The sequence below is a fragment of the Asterias amurensis genome, chromosome 19 (genome assembly GCF_032118995.1).
Source record: "Asterias amurensis chromosome 19, ASM3211899v1".
In the NCBI taxonomy this organism is placed as follows: Eukaryota; Metazoa; Echinodermata; class Asteroidea; order Forcipulatida; family Asteriidae; genus Asterias; species Asterias amurensis.
This window is the reverse complement of record NC_092666.1, coordinates 14058071-14080123: the sequence shown is the minus strand read 5'-3', so window position 1 is coordinate 14080123 and position 22053 is coordinate 14058071. Positions and strand designations below refer to the sequence as shown.

Below are 22053 nucleotides of genomic sequence, written 5' to 3'. Positions count from 1 at the left end.
AATTACCCTTTTCTCGAAAACTACATTATTTCAGAAGGAGCCGTTTCTCACAATGTTTTATACCATCAGCCTCTCCCCAGTACTCGTAACCAAGAAAAGTTTTGTGCTAATAATTATTTTGAGTAATTACCAATAGTGTCCACTGCCTTTATAAGGACTTCTAACAAAAGGCATTGTGCATCAATGATGTTTTTTCCGTGTCGCTTGAGTACCTTATACGTGCACTTTAATATAAGTTATCAAGATATTGCTTTTGAGTGTGTGGTATTGTCTTCTAATTCAACCAAGGACGTCATAACGAAAGGCATTGTGCATCATGAGCGTTGTTACCAATAAGAACAATTGGGTCATTGTGTTAGGTCAAACAAAGAGAACAAAACAGGCTCCTCCATTTGTTATATTCCAGTTGGTTGATTGGGTACCTTATGGTCGATACGTGCTCTATGAGTGTGTGTTTGTTGTCTTCCTGTTCAACCGAGGACATCAAAACAAATGGCAAATTGTGTATCATGAGTGATCATTAATAAGAACAATTGGGTCATTGTGCCAGGTCAAACAAAGAGAACAAAAACATGGTCCTCCATTTATTATATTCCAGTTGGTTGATTGGGTATACCTTATGGTCGGTACGTGCACTATGAGTGTGCTTGTTGTCTTCCTGTTCAACCGAGGACATCAAAACAAATGGCAAATTGTGCATCATGAGTGATGTCACTGACAAGAACAATTGGGTCATTGTGCCAGGTCAAACAAAAAGAACAAAACAGGGTCCTCCATTTGTTATATTCCTGTTGGTTTCATCGGGTACATTTCTATGGTTGATACATGCACTATGAGTGTGTGTTTATTGTCTTCCTGATCAACCGAGGACATAAAAACAAATGGCAAATTGTGCATCATGAGTGATGTCACTGACAAGAACAATTGGGCCATTGTGCCAGGTCACACAAAGAGAACAAAACAGGCTCCTCCATTTATTATATTCCAGTTGGTTGATTGAGTATACCTCATGGTCGTTACGTGCACTAGAGTGTGTGTTTATTGTCTTCCTGATCAACCGAGGACATCAAAACAAATGGCAAATTGTGTATCATGAGTGATCATTAATAAGAACAATTGGGTCATTGTGCCAGGTCAAACAAAGAGAACAAAAACATGGTCCTCCATTTATTATATTCCAGTTGGTTGATTGGGTATACCTTATGGTCGGTACGTGCACTATGAGTGTGCTTGTTGTCTTCCTGTTCAACCGAGGACATCAAAACAAATGGCAAATTGTGCATCATGAGTGATGTCACTGACAAGAACAATTGGGTCATTGTGCCAGGTCAAACAAAGAGAACAAAACAGGGTCCTCCATTTGTTATATTCCTGTTGGTTTCATCGGGTACATTTCTATGGTTGATACATGCACTATGAGTGTGTGTTTATTGTCTTCCTGATCAACCGAGGACATAAAAACAAATGGCAAATTGTGCATCATGTGTGATGTCACTGACAAGAACAATTGGGCCATTGTGCCAGGTCACACAAAGAGAACAAAACAGGCTCCTCCATTTATTATATTCCAGTTGGTTGATTGAGTACCTTATGGTCGATACGTGCACTAGAGTGTGTGTTTATTGTCTTCCTGATCAACCGAGGACATCAAAACAAATGGCAAATTGTGTATCATGAGTGATTATTAATAAGAACAATTGGGTCATTGTGGCAGGTTAAACAAAGATAACAAAACATGGTCCTCCATTTGTTATATTCCAGGTGGTTGATTGGGTATACCTTATGGTCGATACGTGCACTATATGAGTGTGTGTTTATTGTCTTCCTGTTCAACCGAGGGCATCAAAACAAATGGCAAATTGTGCACCATGAATGTCACTGCCAAGAACAATTGGGTCATTGTGCCAGGTCAAACAAAGAGAACAAAACAGGGTCCTCCATTTGTTATATTCCAGTTGGTTGATTGGGAACCTCATGGTCGTTACGTGCACTAGAGTGTGTATTGTCTTCTAATTCATCCAAGGGCGTCATAACAAAAGGCATTGTGCATCATGAGTGCTGTTACTATAATAAGAACAATTGGGTATAATGATATGTCAGGTCAAAAAAAAAATAAAACAATTATAAGATCTTAAATATTTGAGATGTTCTTGTGTTCAAATTGAGTTACCTTATTTAACCGTTTACGTGCACTATCTTAGTATTTAAACAAGGACACAATACAAAAAGCACTATGCATCAATAAAAGCGAAGATATTATGTCCATTGTGTCAAATCAAACAATAAGGGAAAAATAAGGTCTTCCAGCTATAAGTTAATAAGCATCAGAGAGTAGGTCAACTTGATTTCAAATTGGAAGGGAGGACTTGTCGGCAATAAAAGAGACAATACTTGTTTTTGTTATTACTATCACAATAGACGATACAGATTCACTGGATACTATTAAAACTGTTCGTTCAAACGTATACGCTTAGGCACTTCTTGTTGGGTTAAATAATAAAAGTACATCTAACTGCCTTTTAGGATGGATTGGATTTTTTTAATGACATGTCCGTGACGTCATGTTTGTTTGTTTGTTTGTTTGTTTGTTTCTGTCCCAAATTGTTACTAAAAACTAATAGATACTGTAGGCTACATGTTTGGTAGATGTCAAAGACCAGTATTCCCACATGATGTATATCCCATAATATGCAGACAATAACAGGCCTGTGAAAGTTTGGACTCAATTGGTCAGTTGCAAGAAAATGATGGAAAAAAAAAACATCCTTGTTGTACAAAATAGTGTGCTTTCAGATTCATCTTTATTTCAAATTACCTCTTTGTCAAAAACTACGTTTCTTCAGAGGGGAGTCATTTCTCACAAAGTTTTATACTGTCAACAGCGATCTCCATTACTCGACCATTAAGATTTTATGCTAATAATTATTTTGAGGAATTACACCAATAGTGTCCAGTGCCTTTGAGCTTATTTATTGGTATTGCTGGGCTAACCTGAGGTGGCTGACTGTTTACTTATATTATTTATTGTATAGTTTGCATAGTCTGAAAAATTATCACGATCTGAACGATGCAAATCGCGCGATAATTTGAACATTGAAACCGATAAAGCGCGATGTTTTTTTGTGCACCTTCCCGCATTAAAAAAAGAAAGAAAATAGTCATATTTATATTCATATTTATATTTATATTTATACATAGTTTTTAACGATTCCTGTAAGTGGCGGCTTTCCGCTGTTGGATGTCAATAAATAAATATTAAAAATATTAAAAAAAGAAAAGTGCTGGGACCAAAGTGTTTTAAAATGGGGTACCAGTAGCCTACTCTCTTACATGTAAAAGAATACAAAGTTCACCCTTTTGTCCGAGTGGCGACATTTTCGTTCTTTTGAGAGTGAAAGTCAATCTGAATCACTCTATTTTAAAGACGACTCACCTCAGAAATATAGCAGCGATACCACCGCCCATAGATGCAGTGATGGTCGCAACAGCTGATCTGAAGAAAAAAAATCACGGATAAAACAAGTTATTTTAAAGACAACTTTGCCAAGCAAACTGGCTCAGTTTATGGTCTTGTCACTAGAGTTAATTAATAGTATGTAATTGGTTGCATGCAAATTCCGAGACGAAATGCATTAACATTTGCATGTTCTTGGGGATCGTAAGACATTATTTTGAAAACTGTTTTGAAATGTGCTTCATAAAATAATGGTCTTGGAGCATGCAGTTCAGTTTGTTGCCTCAAAGTTGCTTGTTAAATGTGCCTTGTGTGACAAGTTCTGATAAACTGGTACCCAATCGTTCACTGGTACTCACCTCGCAGCTAAGATCCATTTGAAGTTTGTGACGCCGTAGGTGCTTCCGCAATTAAAACCCAGCCAGCCCCACCTGAAAACAAATGCAAACATAAATTGGTAGACCATTATTTATTCCTGCAATGATGTTAAAGTCGGTGTTGTAAGAAGTATTTAATAAGGGGGTAGGGTGGGGTTAAGGGTTGAGATTGGAAGATCCTGGCTACCGGTTAATACCGATAACTTTAAAGGCAGTGGACACTATTGGTAACTACTCACAAACATTATTAGCATAAAACCTTACTTGGTAACGAGTAATGGGGAGCTGTTGAGAGTATAAAACATTGTGAGAAGCGGCTCCCTCTGAATTAACGTCTATAGTTATCGAGAAAGAAGTAATTTTCCACGAATTTGATTTAGATTTAGGTCTCGAAATCAATCATCTGAAAGCACACAACTTCGTGTGACAATGGTGTGTTTTCTTTCATTATTATTTCGCAACTTAACGACCAATTGAGCTCAAATTTCCACAGGTTTGTTACGTTATGCATGTTGAGATACACCAAGTGAGAAGACTAGTCTTTGACAATTACCAATAGTGTCCTCTGTCTTTAAGTGCACAAGGAAGTGTGCGGGGGGGGGGGGGTTACATAATTAAGCACCCACAGAAAAGTCCTCCGTAGCAAATCGTGCAAAAATGAAAATAAAACCAGGGCATGACTTTTCTTAATCCATAATTCAACACTTCGTTCTTAATATACTTTACTGGCTTGGATTTCCTAGCAGATTAATCCAATTTATCTGACCTGTAATCCAATTTGGTGCCGACCATGCCGACCACTGTGTGACTCAATTGGATTATTCTTTATCTCGAATTCGGCCTTTCGCCGAAACACCTTTCTCCTTCTTATAACAGATCTTGCCCAGATGTATGTTCCTTATAACTGTTTCTATGTCATCTTACGTGTATCAAAATGTATTTTTAGTTGTGTGTGCATTTGGATGGACTCAAGAACAACATACACAGTAAAGTAGATATCATGGTTTTGCTGCACAAGTTTCAGTTTTTAGACAAAATTAACAGCAAAAAAAAAGTGTTTATAGTTATAATATGTTCACTGTATTTCCGCAATTTCTGTGGTTTTTAATTGTACTTTTAGTCTTGTCTCCGTATTTTGCTTCAAATCATGTATTTTGCAATCCAGCTTCTGGCTGAAACGTGCCCTAATAAATATGAATGGATGGAAATCGTGAATAGACTAATAAAATAGAGCATTGAAAACATGAACAGCCAACATGGCTCCTATCAGCTGATGCTCGATCGATTTCTACAAAAATCCATTCTTCACCAACAACAGAAAATGTATTCCTTTCATATCATAATTCTGTTCTGACTCAATTTATGTTTTTGTTGCCCTTCTTTTGCCTGCTGGTTATTATCAAGAAATGCGAGTCATTCCACAACCGAGGCCATAGGGAGTATTTGTGGCTTAAAGGCACCGGGCACGTACGGTAACTACTAAAAAAGAAGAAGTATCCTAGCATGAAAACCTACTCGATATAACGAGCAACGTAGAGCTATTGATAACTAGTATTTTAATCATTGTGAGAAATGGCTCGCTCTAAAATTACGGTTTTTTTTTTAAAAATAGGCAATTTACATCTTTAAAAAAAAAAAAAAATCTGAGAAAAACTTCAGGCCTAAAGCATTTCCAGGCTTCTAAAAGTAAATACTTTGGGAAATATGGTGTTTTGTCTTTCATATTTTCTTGCAACTTCGATGACCTTTCATTGTGTCTCAATTTTCACAAATTTGTTATTTTATTTGCATGTTGTGATACCCAGGTGAGAACACTAGTTTGTCTTACCAAACGTGTGCATTACGCTTACCTGAATTATGGTTACCAGCCAAACTGTCATTTCACAAGTATACTGTCATTTCACAAGTATAAATTGTGACTGGTATCCTGCTCATTTCGGCTAAGCAGACAATTTTGAATCAATATCTTATGCTTAAGCAGCTCATTGAAATTAGGCCAAACTCTTTGACATTACCAAGGGCCGGTGTCCAGTGCCTTTAATCATGAACCATGTGTCTTTTGCGGAAAGCAGGTGGTGCATGGTGCTACGAGCGGCAATGCTGAAGCCGCCACGAAGTCGAGATTTGTAAATTACAGACAAATTACACAATTTCTATTTATGTTTCGTGGACATCGTTTTATAGCTCAATGGGTATTGTAATGGCGCAAGGACAAAGACAGCCACTGGTCTTAGAGATCCAATGATTTCATTGGATAAAACGTGATGTGACGTAGGCTTTCCCCGTATCTTTCGACACGTTGGTTCAAACCCCATCTCTTGTAATATTTATATTGGGGCCAGGAATGCTTTATTTACTTGTCCCTGTCCCATCATATAGCACGAAGGTCTACCTCCATCGTCGAAGGATTTGCCTGATCCGTTTATGCTGGTTGTATGGATAGACTGGCTCCTTATGCTGCGTCGTAGTAAAACGTTGCTATAAACAAAGCACCAGTCTACTTACAACATTGTGCGACAATGTCACGAAAATTAATTGACAGTTGCAACGGCTGGAAACATGTATACGCTGGCCTTTTACCGCTTCGGTTTTTTTAAAATAATTTTTCGCTAAATACGTGACATTTTGATGATTTTTTATTACAGCAACCATCTTTAAAAACATTATTTATGATTCTACACCCTTAAATTGCGTAAACGGTGAGCCGGTGTGTCCCTTTAAACATACAACCCGTCTTGGTTCCCATGTGGTTTATAACTAAATAATAAACAACAGAAAGCACAAATTGCCCTAGACTTGGAGGCTTTTGCGCACAAATTTGGCTACGCTTACGCACCAAATCGCTACAAATCCCACACAGTTATTAACAATAGGCTAATTTGATAGTCAGGGTTCTTTGCGTCCTCATTCTAGGGTCTGTATCCCCTCAATGAGGTCAGGAACCATACAACTTCCATCTAATTACTACCGTGGTGTGATGTGGCTTACTTTTAGCCTCTATCTTCACCTCGTTCTCGGTGGTGACATCGATCCAATCTCCCCTTTGTTTGGCTTACGAGAAACTTCAAGGTTCGTCTAATAATAATTCCCTGAGATGTTAATGTATTAATACTCTGCATAGACGGACAGAAACAAAGTCTCTCGATGGACGATGTCACAAAATTGAGAGCCCTGGGTGTCACCGTGGTCAGGTGGTGCTCTGGCAGGCAATATGCTACACTGTTGACACTGCCAGGTTTACCTTTAGGTACATGTGGCTGGAGTTCACATTGCATTGATGTGTACATAGGCCCTTTTAGAAACCACGGCTTCGGCTTTGGATTCGGCTTCAGGCTCTGTTCTCTCGTCTGAAGCCCTGATGAGCGCGTACGCAAAGCACGCGCAATATCAACACAACCGCGGGGCCAAGCTAGCCTGAGCCGAATCTGGACCAGAAAAGAGCCATAGATAGCTAACAAAGCATTCGAGATGTTAGTCCTAATTCCGGTTTCGGAAGAAATAAAATTGAAGGGGGGAGGAGGGGTGGGGGGGGGGGGCAAAGACATGTTCAAGGGGAGATTATGCAGTGATAAAACGTCATCAACTTGAGTGGTTACACGTGCAGAGACGGTGTCGTTGTTTAAATTAAGTGGCCATTTGTCACTATCGAACTAGCCACTTCTAGCGAGTGTAGTTTCAAAGTGCTGATATACACGTACATTATTGTTATGCTCACCATCACAAATATTCGATAGAGTCGTCAAAAATAAACCTTCCCTTTAAAGGCACTGGTCACGTGTTGTATTAATATTGTCAAACACCAGTCTTCTCACTTGATTATCCCAACGTGTATAAAACCTGTGAACATTTTTTGCTCAATAAGTTATCGAATTTGCAGGAGAGTAATGGAAGAAAAACATGTGTGCCTTCAGATGTACAATAATATGCTTCAGCTGAAGTGTTTTATTATTTCAGTGAGAAATTACCTTACGTAACTTCATAGGGAGCCGTTTCTCACAATGTGTTGTACTACTATCAACAGCTCTCCATTGCTCGTTACCAAGTAAGTTTGTACGCTAACAAATATTTTGAGTAATTATCAAGAGTGTATTGTGCCTTTAACGGAGTTCAGACTTCGAAACAACCGTTGCAATATTGGTTTTTATTTTATCTAGACACTGCCTATCATGGTTGCACCTATCGGGTTACGCGAACAAAAAAATTATCGTGAAACTAAAGTGTCAATAATTTATGCATTACTTGCCATTAATTTTCAAGTTGTTTGTTGTCGTTACCATGGTTTCGGTGAATGTATTTTTAAGTAGAAGGAATGCTCGTGCCCACTGGGCATAGAAATTCTCTTTATGGCCGTTTGGTTGTCAAGGTTCGCGAATAGTATTTCTCGAGTTCGAAGGGTGTTCCTTTTCTTTTGTTTTCCCCGAGGAAAACAACGTTGAATTATGATTTTCTAGAACCATATTTATGAGCGATTGCTTATAGCGGTTGATTCAACTCAATGCAATCAAATTAATATTTATTTTTATATTGTTAAAAGAAAAAATAATAATAAAAAAGTTAAGTACAATTATTTAAAGGAACATTGCAGAATTGGTTTTGCTAACAAAACAGTTGCTGGCAGGGAAGCACTTTATGTAATCCACCATATACATAAATTGACAAACTTGTAGAAGTTTGAGATCGATCGGCCATCTGGGTCACGAGAAAATAGTGAAATTGATGCAAAAAAAATGGGTAAAACGCTCACTGAGCGATAATATCCAAACGCAAAGTTAAATTATTTATTTCTCATCAAAATATGAAATTTCAGTCAGAAATATTTTAAGGGATGTTTTCTACTGTCTTCAGCTTTAGACTGTGTAAGTTTTATGTAAATCTGTGATCTTTACCATTTTGTTTTCTTACCAATTCAGTAACGTTCCTTTAAAGTCAAAGACAGTCAAAAACATGTCAAAAAAACAATTAATGAAAATGAAATGAAACGAATATAATGTAATGGAACGTAGGATACTTATATGGGGGCATTTATAAAAGCCAGGAAGGCTTGTTTTGAATTGCCTGATAAAAACAATATTCAACAAATATTTGTTTTAAAATAAATTTATAATCATAAGAATGAAAAGAGATTATACTTCTGTTACAATTCGCGATGTCGTAACTTTGTCGCGTATTTTGTACAAAGATATTTGCGATGTCGCAATTATTATTATCGCAAACTAATGCTTACGATGATATGTGCAAAGATATCTATTTTGCGATGTTATATTATTCTTTCAGGGCCACCATGTACCAGTATTTCTATAGTACAAGTTTGAGACAAAACACTACGCTGGTAATCTTATTTTGATTCAAGCAAGTAAACATATATGAATATATACCATTATGTTGCATAAAATAGTTATGATATTATTTACAGCCAGATAATATAGTTTTGCTGCCGAAATACTCTTTCAATACTAATACTATCCAATGTTTGTTACTATAAAATGACTCATCCAATATTAAACCAATAAATCAAAATGCATTTAGTCGCAGTCAGATATTAGTTTTGCTACCGACATACACATGCCAATACTACTCCAACGTCTTATTATATTATGTTACTACAAATGGCTCCTTCAATATTAAAGCAAATAATATGTGGTTTTCGTTTTCGTGGTGCACAAAATGCAGTCGGATATTATACATTTTGCCATCGATGGTATCGATGGTATAATTATACCTTATCTTCCAGTACGCGCTAATCCACCAATCGGAAGCTCGAACTACTAGGGGGATAAAAACATATACGCTACGACCTCTGTTTTATATCCTATTTCCTCTGTTTTTATTACCATCGTGGTGCATAATACAACTACACACGAATGTCCTATAAATTGGTTACGATATAAATGGCTCCTCCAATATTAAACCAAATTTTGAATGTATTCAAAATTCATGACGAGTTTTCAAAAGCGGTCACATAATAGCTTTGGCGTCTCGGTTTTGTATTTCCTTCGACCATGGCTTCGCGGTTGAACTCATATCGGTCGCCATAGAAACTGACAAAAAGGACGAGAAACTGTAAAGAATTCAGCGATGTTGGAAATTGAGCGGGAGAGGCAAAGGGTCGCTTGAGTGAGTGGCTTTATGTAGCACTGTTATTTATCTGTATCTGGGTCCTCTATCTGGCTGAGGCAATTGTGTCCATCGATTATGTACTAAAAGCACCCGGGTATAGCGTGGGTCATTATATAGATATCTAGGGTAGTGGACGAGGGGTTCTGGGAGATAGGGCGGGGAAGGAATGGGTAGGAAGGGGCAGGAACTTTATATTTTACAGTCAGATGTTCGCTACCGAAAAACCCATGCAATTCCAATGTCCTATATACATACTGGTTACTACAAATGGCTCCTCAAATATTAAACCAAACAAAAATTGAAGTGCATCACGTGTTACAAAAATTATATTTACAGTCAAATATTTATTTTGCTACAGAAATGCCTGTGCAATACTACTACACCCAATGTCCTATAGTATTGGTCACTGTAAATTGCTCCTCCAATTATTACACCAAATAATCATCGCGCATGATGCATCAAGTATTGTATGTTTACAGTCTAAAAGCATCGAGTTATAGCGTGGGTCATTATGAGTCTCGAGTGGTGAATGAGGGGAGGGGTTAGCAGGGGGAGGGATGGGTAGGAAGAGGCAGGAATTGGAGAGATATGTGGGGAAGGGTGGGGTCAGGGGAGGGTTGGGTTGAGAGGAGAGGAGGGTTGAGAATAAGGATGGGTGGAAAAGGAAAAGGATGGGTGGGGAAGGAATGGTATGAATAGGGAAGGGTCAGGAATGGGGGAGATGAGCGTGTGGGGGAGGGGTGGGGTATATAGGGGAGGGTTGGGTTAGGAGGAGAGGTGAGGAGGTTTTAGGACTATGGGTGGAAAAGGACGGGTGGGGAAGGAATGATAGGAATAGGGAAGGGTCAGGAATGGGGGAGATGAGTGTGTGGGGGAGGGGTGGGGTCAGGGGAGGGTTGTGTTGGGAGGAGAGGAGGGTTGAGAATAAGGATGGGTGGAAAAGGAAAAGGATGGGTGGGGAAGGAATGGTATGAATAGGGAAGGGTCAGGAATGGGGGAGATGAGTGTGTGGGGGAGGGGTGGGGTATATAGGGGAGGGTTGGGTTGGGAGGAGAGGTGAGGAGGTTTTAGGACTATGGGTGGAAAAGAAGGACGGGTGGGGAAGGAATGATAGGAATAGGGAAGGGTCAGGAATGGGGGAGATGAGTGTGTGGGGGAGGGGTGGGGTATATAGGGGAGGGTTGGGTTGGGAGGAGAGGTGAAGAGGTTTGGGACTATGGGTGGAAAAGAAGGATGGGTGAGGAAGGATGGGTAGGAATAAAAGTGAAGGGGAAGGGATGTCGAAAGGAAAGTGGATGAGCAGCAGGAAAAGGTGGAGGCATGCAGGAGTAGAAGACAGAGGGGAGGGGGTAAGGAGGGGAGCGAAGGTGTAGAAAAAGATGAAGGGGGCTGTAAGGGATATGAGAAAGGGGTAAGCAGTGGAAACATATGGATTTGGGAGGGGGACAAGTGGAGGAAGAAGATTGCTCAAGGGAAAAGGGTTGGGAAAAGGGCCAATTGTGAAGAAGGGAAGGACTGAATCAGTGGGGTGTAATTTTCTTTAGGTGCATATAAGTCAATATTACCGACTGATGTGGACAATACTTCCTCTTGAAAACGCCTGGAATAAAAGCGACTTGCGCACGTAGAGCACGACCGACCTTAACATACGTACTGCCTATGGTCTTCCCAGCATTTGTGTAATGTAAGACTAACCCGAAACAAGCAAAATGTGTAATAGTGTGACTTCCTTTAAGGTACAATTTCCAATATGCAAACTCCCATTTCTGAAAAATTACTTACTATTCACGCATTGGAACGAATGACCCAGTTTTGTAGTTAAAAAGTAATCACTGTTTAAAGGTACTGGACACGTTTGGTAGATGTCAAAGACATGCAGTATTCTCACTTGGTGTAATAAAAAAAAACTGTGGAAATTTAGACCCAACAAGTCATCAAAGTTGCAAAAGAATATTGAAAGAAAAAACACCATTGTTGCACAAATTTGTGTGCTTTTATGATGCCTTATTAAAAGGCTTTATGCCTGACGTCTTTTATTTTTTGAGTGATAAATAATTTCCTCTTTCTCGAAAACTACGTTACTTCAGAGAGAGCCATTTCTCACATTGTTTTATTATACTTTCAACAGCTCTCCATTGCTTGTTACCAAGTACGTTTATGATAGCACTTATTTTGAGCAACTAACAATGTCTTGGCCTTAAATCAGCTTAAATGATAAGCAAGATGCGTCTTTTAAAGACACTGGACACTATAGGTAATTGTCAAAATCCAGTCTTCTCACTTTGTGTATCTCAACATGTGCATAAAATAACAAACTTGTGAAAATTTGAGCTCGATTGGTCGTCGGAGTTGCGAGATAACTATGAAAGAAAAAATCACCCTTGTCACACGAAGTTGTGTACTTTCAATGCTTGATTTCGAGACCTCAAGTTCTAAACTTGAGGTCTCGAAATCAAATTCGTGGGAAATTACTTCTTTCTCGAAAACTACATCACTTCAGAGGGAACCGTTTCTCACAAGGTTATATACTATCAACCTCTCCCTATTGCTAGTAACCAATTAAGGTTTTATGCTTATAATTATTTTGAGTTAATACCAATAGTGTCCACTGCCTTTAAAAAAAACTCACTTTCAAAACTATAATTTATAGCCAAGTGTACCATACAAATTCATTATGTGTATGGAATAGGACAAAATGGCTGACGTCTACTCAAAGAGAGTGATGTTTTAATTCTATTACCTTTGGCGCTCGAGGACAATTTTATAAACGAATACATTTTCTGTTCTGCTCCCCCCTCCTTCCTCCCTGGATTTAATCACCTCATAATTAATTAGAGTCAGGGGATACGATAAAAGTCTGCAATACAAAGCGAATAAGACAAAATGGCTGACCTGGTGAAAGAGAGTGGTGTTTTTATTCTATTACTTTGGCTCTGGAAGCCAATTTACTAAGCGGATACATGTTCCGTTCTGACTCCCCCCCCCCCCTTCTCCCTCCCTAGAGACAATCACCTCATAATTAATGAGGGTCAGGGGATACGACAGTCATGCAGGGAAATGAAGACAGAAATTTACGGGGAGTAATTAAGAGATAATTGTGTCCAAGGGAATGGAAGCGTACTGAGGAATAATTGATGATACACATCGATGCACTCCAAGGATGGAAGTACAAGCATTATTTGTTTGTTTAAAGGCGCTGGAACCGTTTTGTAATATTGTTAAAGGCCAGTATTCTCACTGGGTGTATCCCAACATAATATGCTTTCAACCACAGACCTGTGAAATTTTTTGCTCAATTAGTCTTCGAATTTGCAAGAGAATAATGAAAGAAAACACCATTATTGCGTTATTACTTTGTGTGCTTTCAAAAACCCATTAAAAGAAGTCTTTTATTATTTTAGTGAGAAGATATACCTCTTTCTGAAAAACTACGTTACTTCAAAAGGAGCCTTTTCTCACAATGCTTTCACACAACAGCTATCCATTGCTCGTTACCAAGTAAGTTTTTATGCTAACAATTATTTTGAGTGTCTGTCTTTAATAAAGGGCACAACGCAATTACACAGCGAGGAGACTGGGTGTTACAGCTTTACTGCAGTAAGCCTAGACTTTTGGTCAAGTCGTTCAATGTCTTTCGCTATGATAGGATACGACTCTCTCGCAAATCTTTGACCTTCGGTAAAATGTAAGGTGAATTTATAACAGTGGGAATATATATACTTACCATAACATGAACAATCCAAATATGGCGTTGGTAGCCGACCCCATGGGTGGGGCTTCTGCTCCATCTATAAAACGACCCGTTCTCGGCTTCAAAAGTAACGTAGCAACAAGTCCAGTGACCCCGCCCACCATATGTACCGACCCCGCCCCAGCAATGTCGACCACGCCCATGGTCTTCAGCCACCCATTCTCACCCCACATCCAATGGGCTGGGATACAATAAACCACGGTGTTCAGAAATGAGAAGATGATGTAGATCTCAAGTTTGGTTCGTTCTGCCATCGCTCCACTCACGATTGTTGTAGCGGTGGTCGCGAAGGAAGCGTGGAAGAAGAAATGCGCGAAGAGGTTACCGAGGTCATCGGAGGTTGTGTTACTGGCGTCGACGAAGAAATCACCCACGCCCACGAAGAAATTCGAACCTCCCGCTACGTCCATACCGAAGCTGAGACCGTAGCCGAACATCCAGTAGGAGATCCCCCCGAATAACACGTCGATTGCATTCTTCACCATAATGTTAACCTGTTTTGAGAAGAAAACAAAATGAGAAGTCTAGACCCATGACACCACAATCTCGGGCAGCGCCTTCAGAAATCCCACCCCTTAAAAAAACCGAGTCTGTTTGCCAGACGTTAATACACTTTATCAAATGCCATCACTATCATGGTCAAGTTCCGTTTATCCATTAACAGTAACATCAGATGCTACTATTCTTTGAACAAAAAGGAACCAGACTATTTTTCCTTCCAGCCTCGGTTTAATTACACTGATCTGATGGGAGACAAAACCAAGATGGCCGCACCATGATAAAAGGTCTACGGCACCGCCTGTGGTACCAATCAAAAGGTGACTTGAATGGTTCCACTTAGGGTTGGATGTGATCATTGTGTGGACTGTGTTGACACTCACACTAAGCCATGTGGCAGATTTTGTTGGATACGGTAAAAAGTTCTCTCATCCCGTTAAAAACCAACAACTCTGAAACTGACCCCTCTTTACATGTGGAACGGTCCAGTCTAGGATATCAAGGACGCATGTTATCTCTACCTCGTTCTTCTGCGAGACGCTACCAGATTCAAGGAGTCCGAAACCAGACTGCATTGTGAAGATGATAAAAGCGCTGGTTAGAATCCATGTTGCGTCATCCCATCTGGTAGGTGGGTGGTGCTCCTCTAGCACAGTCAAATTAATTGAAGAATTCTGAAGATAAGGTGGGAGGGGTTGAAGGTGGGTTGTGTCGATCGTTGGTATTGGTTCCATCTTCGGCTGCGGTAAAGAGCATGATGTGATGATATAACTATTAAAAATATTTCAAGGAAATGTTTTTGTCAAAGGTCCTTAGTGAAACCTTCTCAAACATTGCTAAATTGTGTCGGAGGTCAGGACCTTAAATCGAAGTCTTATGTAGCGCACGTATCTACCAACAAGGTTCGTAAGGCGCTTAGTACAGAAAGATGGGTTTTGAAGTTATGAATTCTGAGACCCAATTTATGTAGCACTTTAAAGTGTTTATAAGGTGCTATGGCGCATTTAACAGCCGCAGCCGGGAGCACCGAGGCGAACCATTTCTCTTTTCGATAAGTGCACTGGGTTCGTTTACATGCGTTACACAACACATGCGACCGACGGCTTTACGTCCCATCCGAAGAATGAAGCAATGGTATTGTCTTGCTTAAGTAATAAGACACAATCTACAAGTGAACATTTTGATGAAAGGTCGTTCTTTAAATCATCAAGGGACCAATTAATGGGTATAGAAATATTTTTGAGATAAAAATACACATTTTGTTTGCAAATTAAAGATATTGACTCTGTGCATTACATTGCATTGGTGGCAGGCCTTTGTGTCATATAACTTCCACAACAACATATTTAACATTGAAGGCAATACAATACAATACAATATAATACAATACAACACAACACAACACAACACAACACAACACAACACAACACAACACAACACAACACAACACAACACAACACAACGCAACGCAACACAACGCAACGCAACGCAACGCAACGCAACGCAACGCAACGCAACGCAACGCAACGCAACGCAATGCAATGCAATGCAATGCAATACAATACAATACAATACAATAATCTTTATTAGATCCCAAAAGGTGTAATTCAGATGCTCGCATACAGTAAAAACATTGACACATTAAAAAAAAACAGACAATAGCTACATACAATTCCAAGAAAAATCACACAAAAAAAAAGAAAAAAAAAAGGCTGACCAAGTTTGAAGATGTGCCCCTTTCTTGATATCAAAAGATACAGAAATCGGTCTGCGCAATGTCCATAAAAATGTAAGGTCTGTCATGATGCAATCTTACATTGATGAGCTTTGTGCAAATCATGCTATCTCAAGACAGCCAATCATGCTATCTCAGAAAGCCAATTAGAAACAAATCTTTTTATCAATATCAAAATGAGTGTGACTAAAAGGAATTTAATATAAACCTTGAATTAAGAGTCGATCCAGCGTCTGGAAGACTGAGGTGAAAGTCGAAAATGTACTTAAGTAGCTTCTCGAACCGTGTGCCAGCCAACAGCTTGATACTTATCAGGCCTACACGTCTCCGACCTTCTTCAGTCCTTTCTTGCAACAGAAAACCACCTGGTGCATGTGTTTTGTACTTCACTTGTCCGCCTTCGGGTGAATATCTCTCTATAGAAGAGAAAAACAAGTCATTGATATTTTGTTCCACGTGTTGCTTGAATTCCCTGTCGGCTCGAATAGGTTTTCAATCCTTTGCTGTTTACGATAGAGGCTGAAGTGAGAAAAACCTCGCGGCGCAAACTAAATAGAGAGAAAAAGAAGTTGTTTGTGATTATTTTATTTAAAGCAGTGGACACGTTTTGTTTTAATTTATTTGTCAAAGACGAGTCGTCTCACTTGGTGTATACCAACATACATAAAATAAAAAACTGTGAAAATTTGGGCTCATTGTATTTTTGCAAGAGAATAATGAAACAAATATCACCCTTGTTGCATTACTTTGTGTGCTTTCAGATCAGATGCACAATATAAAAGGCTTCAGCTGAAGTCTTGCGTGAGAGAACTAACCTCTTTTTCAAAAACTACGTTACTTCAGAGGAAGCCTTACTTCCCCTTAAAGGAACACGTTGCCTTGGATCGGACGAGTTGGTCAAAACAAAAGCGTTTGTAACCGTTTGTTATAAAATGCATATGGTTGGAAAGATGTTTTAAAAGTAGAATACAATGATCCACACAAGTTTGCCTCGAAATTGCGTGGTTTTCCTTCTACTGTGCGAACTAAAATGGTCGGCCATTTATGGGAGACAAAATTTTGACCCCCATAAATGGCCGACGTGTTAGTCGACGAGGTAAAAGGAAAACCACGCAATTTCGAGGCATGTTTGTGTGGATCATTGTATTCTACTTCTACAACATCTTTCTACCCATATGCATTTTATAAAAAACGGTTACAAACGCTTTTCAAAGACCAACTCGACCGATCCAAGGCAACGTGTTCCTTTAAAGCCATTATACACTTTCGGAACAGAAAACGAAAAAAAAAAGGTTCACACAGATTTACAAATAACGTACAGGGTTTACAGAAGGTAATCGTGAAAGACTTCTCTTGAAATATTATTCCATGAAATGCTTTACTTTTTTAGAAAACATTAAAACAATTATCAATTCTCGATAGCGAGAATTACGGATTTGTTTAAAACTCATGTCATGACACGGCGAAACGCGCGGATACACGGGTGGGTTTTCCCGTTATTTTCTCCAGACTCCGATGACCGATTGAGCCTAAATTTTCACAGGTTTGTTATTTTATGTATAAGATGTGATACACGAAGTGTGGGCCTTTGGACAACAATGTTTACCGAAAGTGTCCAATGGCTTGAATGTTTTATCCTATCAACAGCTCCCATTGCTCGTCGTATACCGAAGTATAGGGTTTTATGCTAACAGTTTGTGTAGTAAACACCAATAGTGTCCCCAGTGTCTTTCAATGATTGAATGTGAGGGGGGAATTAAAGACAAAAAGGCTTTCAACTTCCATTCAGTTACCTTCTGCTCCATAACACGTTTAGGAAAATGTTATTTTTTTAAATCTTTACTTTGTTTCCAAACTAAAATGTTCCTGATCTTACCTGTTTGTAGCTTTCACAGATAAACCTTCGCTATGACTAACGTACACAAAAACCATAGATGTTGAATATAATATTCAACAATTTTTAGACGTAAGTCCTCAATCATTCCACCTGATCAGTCAAATTACCCATACAGATTTATATCCACATTGTTACACAAGTCAAACATAAATATATTCTTGTTACAATATCTCTTTGCCCAAACGGGTACCCGCATCAGGTCATAGGTCATCATGACGTCACTGCGGGGTCACGTAAGAGCTGAGTTGGTACGAGTGTAAACTGACCAGCAAGATTAGAAACGTGGGTCTAATTCCCAGGGCCGTTTAATTGGGTCATAAGGCTTTACCGTCATATTTTGCTTCTTCTCACTCATACACTCTTGCTTTGTTGAGATGTGGAACAAATTATGGTTCTACAGTGGGATTTGAGGTATCGTGTGGTGAGGTACCAATTTTGCGATATACCAATGTAACAAAAATCCACTCGTGTGTAAGGGGAAAAGTGAAATCATACATGTAGCCCTGTGTAATTAAACAGACCCGGATATGAGAACATTTATGACCACACAAAAACCTTTTTGATGGAAAAAAAACCATGTGCATCATATGAATGTGTTTTTTTTTGAGGACAAGCACAACAAATAGTGCAAGAACATAACCCTTCCTGGCAAGTAGATACACACACATTTTGTTTTTTAGTTTTTTACCGCAAACCTAAATATATAGTTTATTTTCTAAACACTGAACATTATTTGAACTGGCGTAAACAAATAATATACATATGATATCCATGTGTGCTTCACTGTTGTCGATGTTTTATCCACGAAGCATGGTCTTCAAGGGGAAAACAACTCCTTTTTTGGCCTGATATTTGTCAACTTTTATAAAAAATAGAGACACCTTGTAAAACTTGCTCAGCTGTGTTTTATAACTCTTGAGTTTATGTGGAACTTTATGACACAAAAAGTAAGCTATGACAACCTCGCCTGCCATAGAGCAGAAATTCTGTTCATTTAAACACAAGTTACACAATTTTTTTATAGTGGCTAATTTGACACTTTTGGCGGGGGACTGAGACAACCCCAACCCGCCCCCCCCCCCTCCCCCGGAGACAATTTGTTTGTCTGTACCTCAGAAATGCAACTGTCATAGTGCGTTTCAATGACAATTTTTTCTTCTTCAGGATGGCACTTTTGATGTACAGAAAAAACAAAATTGCGGGGGTGGGGGTAGATCTTTTACTTGAGGAAGATTTGACATTAATTTGGCTGGAAATACGAGTTGCACACCCCGGAGGCGGTACCTGACAGGACAGCGGATATTCAGTGACTGATAAGTGGTACGAGAAAGGCAGCCTAAAATATTGTATTTCCACTTCGTGTCATAATTGCCAACGAAACACCGAAGGCCTGGTGGCCTAGCTCTTCCCTGCCTTTTGACTTACAAGCCCGGGGCGATTCTGCTTCATTCACGCCTTGCGTTGAATTCGCCCCGGAGGTCTTTGTCAAAACGCAATATAGAGAGTCAGATTCTTAATTGTGCCAAATAGCATTTTGTATAAATAATTATCAATTTTCATCACTGGATAAGAGCACGCAGAAGTTTTGGTTTGTTATAGCTTTGTTATGGGGTGAAACAGGGTAATATCTTTAATTTATGAGGCATTGTATAGTGAGGTATCAATAAATATGTTGTTTGGGGAACACCATGTGTGTATCTATACTTTAGGTAGACTATGTATTTTGAGAACTTGTCCTGCTATTCTAATGCGGAGCCATTTTCGGAATTCAGGAGACTTCTCAGTCTTGAAATGAACTGTCATTTATAGCTACTACTAGCTTTAATATAATTTCGCCCCGACTGTTTGCTGTCATGTAGTAAAATTCATAATTTTTTTTTGCTGAGATTATTTTGATGGCATACATGGTACTAGCTATTAAAGGAACACGTTGCCTTGGATCGGTCGAGTTGGTCTTTGAAAAGCGTTTGTTATAAAATGCACATGGGTAGAAAGATGTTGTAAAAGTAGAATACAATGATCCACACAAACATGCCTCGAAATTGCACGGTTTTCCTTTTACCTCGTCGACTAACACGGTCGGCCGTTTATGGGAGTCAAACTTTTGACTCCCATAAATGGCCGACCGTGTTAGTTCGCACAGTAAAAGGAAAACCACGCAATTTCGAGGCAAATTTGTGTGGATCATTGTATTCTACTTTTACATCATCTTTCTAACCATATGCATTTTATAGAAAACGGTTACAAAACGCTTTTTATAGACCAACTCGTCCGATCCAAAGCAACGTGTTCCTTTGACGGTCACCTTAGCAGCATGTGAGGACATTTTAATTTTCTGCCAAAAGCCTTTTAGCGTCACATTACTGTACACCCAAAGCTTTCGTTACCAGCTCCAAAGCTGAAATACCCTTGTGTGTAATTTTACAAGAAATTACCCACTTTGTCAGTAACTTTATGACAATCGTGGAGGGAAGAAAAAGACGTAGTAAAGGTATAATAACGATCGCAACTTAAATGGTAAAATAATGTTATTTTCACCACTCCCAAACAAATATAGACGCATTTTAAAAATGTTTTTAACATCTGTAAACGAAGATGTTTGAGCACTCATTAGAGTAGGTTGGGCACTTTACATAACTAACATGGCCAGCTGAATCGTTGTGTTTACAGCTAGTTGCAGTTTTATAAGACAATGTGAGCCATACCAAAAATGCTAATAAACACGAAATCAGAATACACGCGTCAACATATACTTTTACCCTAGCGACGAAATTCTTTGACGAAGTTGGAATCCGTAATATGGGCACTGAAATAACTGAACGTCGTGCTTTGAAGTACCTGACATTAATAGCAACGATAACTTGCGCCTTCCCTATCCCGAAGTATATAATATAATCATAGACTCATGGGTGGGTAAAGCCGTATCCGAATTGGCAGCTACAGCCTGATCGGCTACGGATGTTGCTAAGGGTGTTGCTAACGACGTCCTATACTTCAACGCATGATTACGTGGAAGTCTATAGCCGTAGCCGTAGGTAGCCGCTAGCTCATACACGACCTGACCTTTCGCCATTGTACTTTCCGACATCAGGCATAATTTAAGTGTACTTGCAGTATTCAGATGATGTGTTTATAGCTCGGCGGCCCTTCCATAGACGTGACTCAAGTCCCAAATCCTGTGCAATCCCGCTAGGAAGCTACTGTTTTGTGATGCTCTGTTTCCAAAACCTGTCCGCATTCTCGGGGCCACACTTTGACGGCGCATTGTACTGTATGCTACGGGTTGTTTCAGAGTAAGTTGGCGTGATGCTTAGGGACCCACCTCTCACGAGAATGGGACTTGAATCAAGTCTAGCCCTTCCATGGCAAAACAGCCCCACTCGAGATATTTCATTTCGAGAAAAGCAAAAGTACAGAGATAACCCGAGATGAAAGTGCAAACAGAGGCCGAGTCTGATATTCACATGCCGATGATTTGACTATGGCCATGACGTCATCATTCCGTCGTGCATGACTCAACAACCCAGAATTTATCTGATAAGAAACCAAATTGTGTTGTTTTGTCCTTGTGCAAGGGCTGAGATGCACTCTTTCCCCAAAACAGATACCTTTCAGTTTAGACCATTACTACAAATCAAATTGTCTCATTTTAGAGACGGGATTAAAAGCACAGAAATACGAGAGAAAAACTTGAGTAGAAGGCATCATAAGGACAATAAAACAAGCTAAATGGAGATGGGCTGGACAATGAAGAATTGACAACAGATGGACAACAAGAATAATGGATTGACAACCAAGGACAGGGAAAAGGAAAAGAGGTAGAAAGAGATTGAAGAAGATGGAGAGATGACATCAGGGTATATGAAGGAAAAGCATGGACCAAACCTGCAAGAAATAGTAACGAATGACGTTTAAATGAGGAGGGCTACATCTTACACTGGAAAAGGAAAAGAGGTAGACAGAGAAGAAGATGGAAAGATGACATAAGGGTATTATGGAGGGACAAGATATGCAAGATATAGAAATGAATGGCGTTTACATGAGGGCTACATCTTGCACTGGATGAACACAGCCAAAACGATGGTGAATGATGATGATGAATAAAATAGTCGTTCTTGAACGCATGCGCATAAATGGACAACACATAGCAACCGCATTTATCAATTTTCCCGCCATTCATCCGTAACCTAGCAATATAATTACCGCTTGCTCTTCATGGCACTA

The 22053-nt window shown here is 39.3% G+C and overlaps 1 protein-coding gene across 2 annotated transcripts in view; it reads right to left on the bottom strand.

Annotated features, from left to right (window-relative positions):
* The window catches only part of LOC139951686 (putative ammonium transporter 2), a 33260-nt gene that overhangs the window by 6418 nt on the left and 4789 nt on the right, over positions 1 to 22053 (bottom strand). Inside the window, exons 2-6 of one of the 2 annotated variants that reach the window (XM_071950699.1) lie at positions 16141 to 16348; positions 14719 to 14937; positions 13673 to 14193; positions 3814 to 3885; positions 3434 to 3493 (exon numbers count right to left, since the gene is read on the bottom strand). In XM_071950699.1, the coding sequence (XP_071806800.1) occupies positions 3434 to 3493; positions 3814 to 3885; positions 13673 to 14193; positions 14719 to 14931 (866 nt within the window). In that variant the 5' untranslated portion in view covers positions 14932 to 14937; positions 16141 to 16348. Of the gene's footprint in view, positions 1 to 3433; positions 3494 to 3813; positions 3886 to 13672; positions 14194 to 14718; positions 14938 to 16140; positions 16422 to 22053 lie in introns of those variants that run through there. The other variant, XM_071950700.1, reaches the window with a different exon arrangement.